The 9,377-nt window shown below is 43.7% G+C and overlaps 1 protein-coding gene across 1 annotated transcript; it reads left to right on the top strand.

Moving 5' to 3' along the window:
* KLHL26 (kelch like family member 26) lies at positions 1-5,502 on the top strand. Its single transcript, XM_085315357.1, has 2 exons — positions 1-182; positions 3,312-5,502. The coding sequence occupies exons 1-2, from the start codon at positions 1-3 to the stop codon at positions 4,891-4,893; spliced, it is 1,764 nt and encodes a 587-aa protein (XP_085171483.1). The 3' UTR covers positions 4,894-5,502.
* The last annotated feature ends 3,875 nt before the right edge of the window (positions 5,503-9,377 follow it).

The following is a 9,377-nucleotide window of genomic DNA, read 5'->3' as shown; positions in this document are numbered from 1 at the left end:
ATGGCTGACAAGAACAGCACCCTGAAATGCACGTTCTCTGCTCCTGGCCACAGCACCACTCTGCTGCAGGGACTGGCCTCGCTCCGAGCTCAGGCTCAACTGCTTGATGTCATCCTCACTATAAATAATGAAGTGTTTCAGGTTCATAAAGTTGTCTTGGCTGCCTGCAGTGACTATTTCAGGTGAGAATCTGATAGGAAAGCAGAAGCAGGCATTTTTACCTTTRCTGTCAGCTTGTTTTCCCCTTCCTTTCCTTCCTACATCTCCACCACCACCACAAGAAAAGCCTTTGGAGGTACAGAGTGCACCCACGCCTGCAGGCATGCAAAGGCCCGGAGCCTGTCCTTCCGCATACAGATGAGGCTGTTCTGCTACAGCAGCTGGGCAAAGTCCCATGTTTGAGTCCAGGTCTTGAACCTACCTAGGCAGCATTTAGTAGCTGCTCTGCCTGCTGAAGGAAGTCATTGCCTCGGAGCTACTTTGATTGAGGAGCGGCAAGGAGGGCTCCGAAATGAGTCATCGCACTGGAAGATGGTGCCCACTGTAAATAACAGTAATGTTATTTTTAAATACTGTTGATACGTGTATGATGCTTATTGTCCYACTTTGTGTGCGTATTCTCCAGACCCTTGGGAGATGGGGAGGAATTGTTCCATTTTGTATGGGTAGGTCATGGAGATGAGTTTACTTAGCCAAATTAATGCAAAATGAGCCAATTGCAGAGCTGGAATTCAGTTTTATGCTAAAAGTTAATCCATTTGTCCAATTGTTAATCCATTCTATGTCTTTCAAACTCTTAATAAGAKTTCTCTTTAACCTGCAGTTACTTCTCTCTTGAGGCAGGGAGGGATCTTTCCTGGCAGTACCCATAGCCATTTCAAGTAATGGACATGCTGAGGGCAGCAGATATGGAGGAAGTTCAAAACAACAGAGAACTTGAGCTGAGTGATGGTCTAGGCTTTAAACCGTGATACATAAGGGTGGAGGCCTGTTTAATGGAGTTTGCCATCCCTTGATGTGCGGGTTCCCGCATGACCTGAGCAGATTCCTTGTTTTTGGTTACCTGCTCAGCAAACGGACTTCAGCGTAGGCACATCTCTCTGATTCCTTCTCCCATTTCTTCAGCTACTCTGATGTCTGTCTTATGCATATATATTTTTTTCAAGGCTGTTCAAGGAGCTTTCTCCCTTCTCACTCCCCCCGGTAACATAAGCTTGGAAGGTTTATCACTCTTCCTAACAGGCATGCAATTAATGATGGAGCTGATCTCCTACGAAATGCTAATAGCACTATTTGTATTCATAAACGCTGTATGCAGTGCCACTGCTAGTGTGTTTTCGCTGTTGACATATAATTGCTGAGTAGGTTTCTTGTTATAACTTCTGTTGTGTTAAGTAAGGCTGTCCTGGGGAACAATGGCAGAATAATCCAGCTATTGAAARTACTCTGTCTTTATTCAGAAAGAGGAGGGAAAAGAGTGAAATAGAGGCATTTATATAATCAGCATTTTAGAACCATAACACCTTTTAAAGGAATTGCATTCTATTTGATGATTTGTCTTCATCATGGCAACAATAATGCTTCTCTTTGCTTGTGCACATTCAGCTCCACAGCTAATGCATGAATCCACATATGTCTGCATGTCCTCTGGGGCAAGGGATCAGGGCAGCATGCTGTTCTGTGACATGGGATATACAAGGGGATTTTAACAGACTACTCTCATCTGCTGTATGGACAAATAATTCCTGCAAACAGTATTCCTGGTCACTCGGTTACAGAAAGCTGATTTCATAGGTATTTCCTTATTTAGGTCGTTTAGCTTTTCTTCAGTTTATGCTGGACTGTAGCAGTTCTTTTAGCATGGTTTGGACAGGAAACTTGGAACTCCTGTCTTCTGACAGCATTCCTAAGCTATTCCTTTATTCCTGGGTTGATGCAGAAGAGGGTCTGTTTAGCCTTTTCTCTGAGTTACTTGCACCTTGGAGTTACTACAGCTTCCTAAAGCAGCTCTGATGGCATTGTACATTCCCAGTGGACTTAGTTTTTCCCCTTTCATATTTGAAAGTTATCAGTGTTGGAAGGATGGCCCAAAATGTGCAGGCAGTAGCGAGCAGTTTTAAAAAGTCTTTTGTATTGCAGRCTCTCTAGTTTTGCTGTGGTGTTTGTGCAATGACATTGACTGGTGAAAGTGCATGTCACAGTTCTTCCAGCAACCTGTTTTGACTTTGCCTTCGCCTGAACTGCTCTGCTGCTACTTGTTGAGTAGTATGCACGGTACAAACCTTTGGCCCCAAGCTACCTATATGTAACAAAACTGCTGAAATTTAATGTAAGCATATTAAAATATATATATATATATTTGCAGTTATATCCCCATCACACCCACAGGCCCTGTATCTGGGAAATGCAACACAGCTCTAGGAGAGCACTTTATGAGATGGCTGTGTGCAGCCCTTGGCTTGGTATGTGTTTCCTGTGGAATTTAGAAGCCTCCCAAAGAGGTGATCTAGGACCTAAGCTCTGCCTGGCCTGGTCAACTGATGTGCTTGCAGCTGTGCTGCAAGAGGAGAATCTTTTTTTTATTTTAATTGCCTGCTAGCCCCCTGCTGTTGTACTGCAACATAACAGACGTTTTCTAAAGTGGTTGCAACTCATGTTTTCTTCAGGCATTGGGAATGAACCTTGGAGGAGGTTCTGTCTTGGTTGCCAAAGCTACTCAAAAGTTCTGCTTGCACCTGCAATATGTAAGCCATGTAATAACTAGCGTACAATATAATGGGCTAACTGAAATCCTTGTCTCATGAGCAGGCAAGCTCAGAGGATCGCTGACCTCCCAAACACAAGTGTCTTCCAAAAGCGTATTCTTCCTCTGTGCTCGCAAATCCTGCATATTTAAAAAATAGGTAGTTAGGAGTATGATTATCAGTCTATGCTGGTGCAGATCCCAGGGTATCCTTTTGCTGATCAATTTTGTGGATACATTGATCCAGTGTACYGTGCTTCCTGATCTTGTAGTCTTACCTATTTTTTAAAGCATTGCCCTGTGGACCACTCTTAGCAACAGMTTGAGAAGCTTCATTTTTCTATGATAGCTGAATGTTACTTCTCAATGCAATGTTTATGCAACCTTTGTATAAGAAATTGTGTACTTTTATTTCTCCTGGCTTTTAGAGCTTTAACCTTGATTTCCCCACACCCCATTCTCTCCGAAGAATCAGTATGTTTAAAAACAAGAAAAACACCCTGAAATGATGCATCATTAACATACATTTAAGAGGGGGGGAAATTATATTTGTGTTCTTGACCTTCAGGGCAATGTTCACAGGAGGGATGAGAGAAGCCAGCCAGGATGTGATTGAACTGAAAGGTGTATCTGCAAAAGGACTGAAACACATAATAGACTTTGCTTACAGTGCTGAAGTGACTCTTGATCTTGACTGTATTCAGGATGTGCTGGGAGCTGCTGTCTTCCTCCAGATGGTGCCTGTCGTGGAGCTCTGTGAAGAGTTTCTGAAGTCTGCCATGAGTGTTGAAACATGTCTTAATATCGGGCAGATGGCCACCACCTTTAGCCTTGCATCCTTGAAGGAGTCAGTAGACGCATTCACCTTTAGGCATTTCCTCCAGATCTCGGAGGAGGAGGATTTCCTCCACCTGCCACTGGAGCGCCTTGTTTTCTTCTTGCAGAGCAATAAGCTGAAAAGCTGCAGTGAAATAGATCTCTTCCGTGCTGCTGTCCGCTGGCTGCAATACGACCCGACCCGCCGTGCCAGTGCCAGCCAGGTGCTCTGCCACATCCGCTTCCCGCTCATGAAGTCCTCTGAGCTGGTGGACAGCGTTCAGACCTTGGACATAATGGTGGAAGATGTCTTATGCCGTCAGTATTTGCTGGAGGCCTTCAACTACCAGATCCTGCCCTTTCGCCAGCACGAGATGCAGTCGCCTCGSACCACCATCCGCTCAGACGTCCTGTCCCTCATCACCTTTGGCGGCACTCCCTACACCGACAACGACCGCACTGTGAGCTGCAAAGTGTACTACCTGCCCGATGCCGGCGTGCGCCAGTTTAAGGAGCTGACGGAGATGGAGGTGGGCAGCAGCCATTCCTGCGTGGCCGTGCTCGACAACTTCGTCTACATCGTAGGAGGGCAGCACCTGCAGTACCGGAGCGGCGAGGGGGCTGTCGATATCTGCTACCGCTACGACCCGCACCTGAACCAGTGGCTGCGCATCCAGGCCATGCAGGAGAGCAGGATTCAGTTCCAGCTGAACGTCCTGCATGGCATGGTGTACGCCACCGGTGGGAGGAACCGCTCCGGCAGCTTGGCCTCGGTAGAGAAGTATTGCCCCAAAAGCAATGAGTGGACTTACGTGTGCTCCCTGAAACGCAGGACGTGGGGGCACGCAGGAGCCACGGTAGGAGATAAACTGTACATATCAGGTGGGTATGGGATATCTGTGGAAGACAAAAAAGCCCTGCACTGCTACGACCCGGCAGTGGATCAGTGGGAGTTTAAAACCCCGATGAACGAACCCAGGGTTCTGCATGCCATGGTCAGTGCAAATGGCAGGATTTACGCCCTGGGAGGCCGCATGGACCACGTGGACCGTTGTTTCGATGTTTTGGCTGTGGAGTACTATGTGCCTGAAACGGACCAGTGGACCACCGTGAGCCCCATGCGCGCAGGTCAGTCGGAAGCTGGGTGTTGTTTACTAGAGAAAAAGATTTATATTGTAGGAGGGTACAACTGGCATCTGAACAATGTCACAAGCATTGTGCAGGTGTATAACACAGAAACTGATGAATGGGAAAGGGACCTGCATTTCCCAGAATCTTTTGCTGGCATAGCATGTGCTCCTGTGATCCTGCCGCAGGGGACGACCCAGAGGTAACTACGTGCGACTGCGCTGGCCTGTGGAATTGCCTCATGTTGCATGTAATCAGGATGCCGTGTTGTTCCCTTGTTGTTTGCAAATGGTATTGTGCATTTTGTGGGCGAGGGAAGGAGAAAAATATCTTGTATTCCCTCCTCCATGAAGTCCCTCCTCCTCTTATGTAGTGTTCTGGCAAGCGCATTCCATCAGAAGCACTTGTCAGCTAGTTAGACTTAACAGATGTTACAGCTGGAAAAAGCTTCTTTTTTTATTTACTTCTCTCTCTCTCTCTCTCTTTTTTTTTTTTTTTTTTTTTTTTTGATGGGGAGTGAATTTTGGCAACTTTGCATCTTTTTAACAATGTTACACGTTGCAAATATTGACAGCTCAGGAGTAATTTAGTACTGTGGTATGTTTAAAGGAGTTCAGGTGTGATTTTTTTTTTTTATTAATAGTTCCAAGAATCATTGTATGTCAATTTTTTTTAAAACAAACAAAAACCAAAATTTGTATAACATACTGACCTCCAGAAGCAATAAAAGGACAGTGGGAGCTAGAAGAGCTCAGGTGCTTGGTTTATGAAAGCATGTGTTTGCTTTTCAAAGGTGAGTTTTGTTTTTTTTTTTTTCCCTTTTTTTGCCTGAGAGGGGAATATTTGTCCCTGCACATCTGATCTGTGTTGAGTCTTCGTTGTTTGGATTACCTTGCAGTTTCAGACCATTTCCTCACCCCCCTCCAAGCAGTAGCATGTTATTCTAGGCTAGAAATTCTCCCTTAATTGGGACACCCAAAGTTTGCAACACTAAAGCCATGTTGATAACTTGATTACATATAAACGGGCATGATTTTTATAATTACCAATCATTTGCTTGGCTTCACTGGCAATAAAAACTCTGCAGCTGTTCATCTGTACTGAAGCGAGAGCACCTAGGGTTGCTGTCGTTCACCTATATGCATCCATCCAAACTTTTTTTTCATACAGCAAAGRAGGTGGGTGCTACTTGTCCAAGTGCTTGAAAGTTTTCTCTCTTGACTTGTAAATARAATAGTTGGTATCTTGCTCTGATGGAAGTCTAGGTGGAATGTTTTTTGTTGCCACTGAGTACTTTAAATTAGCAGAGATTTGTTCTAAGACGGCTTTGTCATGTTTAATATTCTGTGCTAAACACATTTTACGATACTTCTTGAACTTTTCTCCAGGTCATTTTTCTAATTAATTTGATTAATGAATTGAAAGTTTCTCTTTTTATCAGGTGTTCTGTTTCAAGGGCTTTGTTTGTATCAAAACTGTTTAAGTTTGATTTTGATGTATGCAGCCTCCTTTTTGGAGAAACTGTGGCATTCTGCTATTAAATAAATACTGTGCTGTAACCTTTAGAGACAATATGTAATGTCCGTTTTGCTAATGAATCATTGATCAGGTCTATTTAAAGCATGAACTCCATACCTCAAATTCACTTTAAGATATTTTTCTCTGATAATTGAATCAAAGTACCTTTGTATATGATAGAGGACACATGCTTCTCAATTAAGCTTGGCATCTAAATTTTAGTTAAATAAGTACATAGTTTTATCTATGTTTCTCTCTACTTGMTGGTTTGCCAATATAAATTAATGAAAAGTACTTGTTGAATAGTGTGCTAAAGCCAGTGGGCAGGCTCTACTTGCTAGCTCTTAGGCTGTTAATTTACTCCATTCTCTGTTCATTTGGCCTGGCATGGAAGCTAGAAACACTGCAAAACAGCCTTGGCAGATAACAAATGTGTTTTGAAAGTAAGAAATGTAACTCAATATAAGCTTCAAAGCTGCAGAATATATATATTTTTTTTAGTTTAAATGCTTGTTTATGTTTGTGAAAGGAGCGTTTTTCTAGGAGAGTAGCAAACGGAGGGTTACTTGCTTTCCTGTTTGCAGAATTCCATCAGCTTCACATGAGTGTGCCATTCCCCCATCACTTCAGTATCCTTCACTATTTTACTGAAATCTTCTTACCAATTGTATTTCTATGGCAGCAACTGATGATTTGAGATCTCCTCTAATAGCTGAGATTTTTCTGATGTGTAGAAGCCATTCTGAACCCATACTGTGACCCTGGTTAGCATCTCTTTGTAAGGAAACTGTTTTAATTTTCACTTCAGGCTTCTAAGGTATGTGTTTCTGGGTATGTGTGTGGGYGGGGAGGTGGTGGTGGATTGTGAAGGGATTGTGAAAAAGAAAAAAATCCTTGAAAAAATAAGTATGTTTGGTTTTACTTTTAATGTCARTCTTGCAAGAACAGGCTTAACCTCTGTATTGGTTCATATTGGAATGGTGGCTATGTAGGCAAGAGGATTCACAAAGCCATTCTGTAATTGTGGTTTAATAAACACACCAACCGTGGCCTGCGACGTGGCAGACTAGTCCGGTACCTGTGTTCCTGTTTGCTGGCACAGCGGGACGAGTGCTGGAAAGGTTTCCAGACTCTCTTGCTGAGACTTGTGACTGAGCACGGCTGTGGACCATCGCTCTTTGTTAAAGGAATGTGCTTTTTATAGAAATATAAATAATTATTTTTCATAATGTTAGCTAGAAATATTCTAGCTGTTCTTCATTTACCAGAGACTGGCTAAAATATTTGTGAAAGTGCATGTCATCCATATTGATAATAAAGTTTTACCCCTGTAAAGTGTGCAGTTGTGGCTCTGAGCTGTTATATGCATAGGCTACACGATATTCTGAAAACAAACCGGTCTGATTCTTTCGTTGAGTTGAAACAACTTGATGCTGAGATAAGGGTATTACATGAACATCTAAGTAATCTTGAACATTTTTTTTTGCTATGGTGGGATGCAGTGCAAAGGGGCTTCGCTTTTAACGCTCTGTGGCTCGGTTGGAGAAAGCACTTCGCGAGATGCCCTGCGTGCTATGCAGCTGGTCTGGGATCTTCTCTTCTTTAAGAACAAACAAAGCTGAATAAATGTTTGATTGCACTCAGAGTCATTTATTAGTCTCAGAGCAGCAATAAACATTAAGGGGGTAAACCTGATTTGGTACATTTTAAAATACCCTTGAACAGATGGGGAACAGTAAAAGCCCAGCATCATTAGCTCTTGGTATTCGTGGAGTATGCATGTCCCATTGGGGACTCCTGTCACGGCTGGTGAACAGCTTCTGTCTTCTCTGATGTTTTATGGGCTTGAAATTGTACTTAAAACTATAAAGAAAGAGAGCGCTGGAACTCTTGGCAGGGTGCAGACTAGCTAGAGATGGGGAACGTCTGCATCCTATTAATGGTGTCGCTGACCCTTTTCCAAAGGGTCCGCCTGCTCGGCATCGATCTGTCGCTTCTCCCTATCCGAGAACCTCGCTGACTCGCACAGGCTCTCGTACCAGTATCTCAGAAATCTAGTTGCAGCTGGAACGCTCATTTCTTTGATTTGGAGTGAATGAAGACACTCCCAGCAGCTCTGAGCTCCCTGGTGCTGACTGAAAATTATGCCTGTAACCGGCTCCGGACCACTCGTGAGCCGCAGCAGAGCTACGCAGACGCCCCGGCTTCCGTGYCTGCCATAAGGTCTTGAGTTGCTGAAACGCTGGAAACTTTAGGGACGTTCATCATGCTACGATTATTGAAGCCAGGCTACTGTCAAAATAAATAAAACATGTTTCCCAATGCAACTCTAATTATGATTTTTAGCCAGTTGTGTAATGTGCAGAACTTTATTTACCATAAATCTTTTGGTTGCTTGCACAAATGAATGAGGTTTCATCACTTGTGACTTAAGGAGCAGGACGAGTTAGTGGGACTGAACAGATTTACAGCTTGGCAAGGGCRTGCTGGCATGTCGGGCAAGTGAGGGTGCAGGGTGGGCTAGCGCTGCCTTCCTCAAAGTGCTTTGCCATCTTGAATTTCACCTGCGAGCAAATATAAATATATCTATCTTTCCCTTAACACTAATCTTTACAGAGACAGCTTGGATTCTGCTGTGCATTTGAATACTGAGTAGGCACAGGATCATCCCACAGACTCCAGAACTGTTTTTTCTCCTTCCAAACTAATAACCGAGTTTCAATAATACAAGGTTGGTGCTCTTGAGTAGAATGTTTCAGCTGTCTGGAGTTTTATGGAGAAGTTTTAAAAGTTTATTTATGGGGCAGGCGTGATTTCAGGTGCTCTGACACTGAATGCTCCGTGCAAGGATAGAGACCCTGCCTGGGCTTTTTGCACGGGGGAGGCAGCTCGCAGGCAGCTGCTGCTTTAGCTGCACAACCTGAAATTAGMCTCAGATTGTAAGACAAAGGCTAAAGATTTAGTACAGAGCAATGGCAGGGGGAGGCTTGCATTACAGTGGTGTGTGCAATTTGCAATGGAAAATAGAAAAGCTGCTATGGCAAGAGTTTTTAGCAAGGTTTTATAAGCTGTAGAGAGGAAATCAAGGGTTCTTGGCTCGGTCCCTGAGGCTTTGCAGTTGCTATTTCACACCCAGGTCCCTGTCACGTAATTAGCTAAAAGTGTTTTATAT

The sequence above is a fragment of the Rhea americana genome, unplaced genomic scaffold (genome assembly GCF_003343005.1).
Source record: "Rhea americana isolate MKP2758 unplaced genomic scaffold, rheAme1 scaffold_428, whole genome shotgun sequence".
In the NCBI taxonomy this organism is placed as follows: Eukaryota; Metazoa; Chordata; class Aves; order Rheiformes; family Rheidae; genus Rhea; species Rhea americana.
Note: the sequence above shows the minus strand (reverse complement) of the source record. Positions and strands in the feature narration are given on the sequence as shown.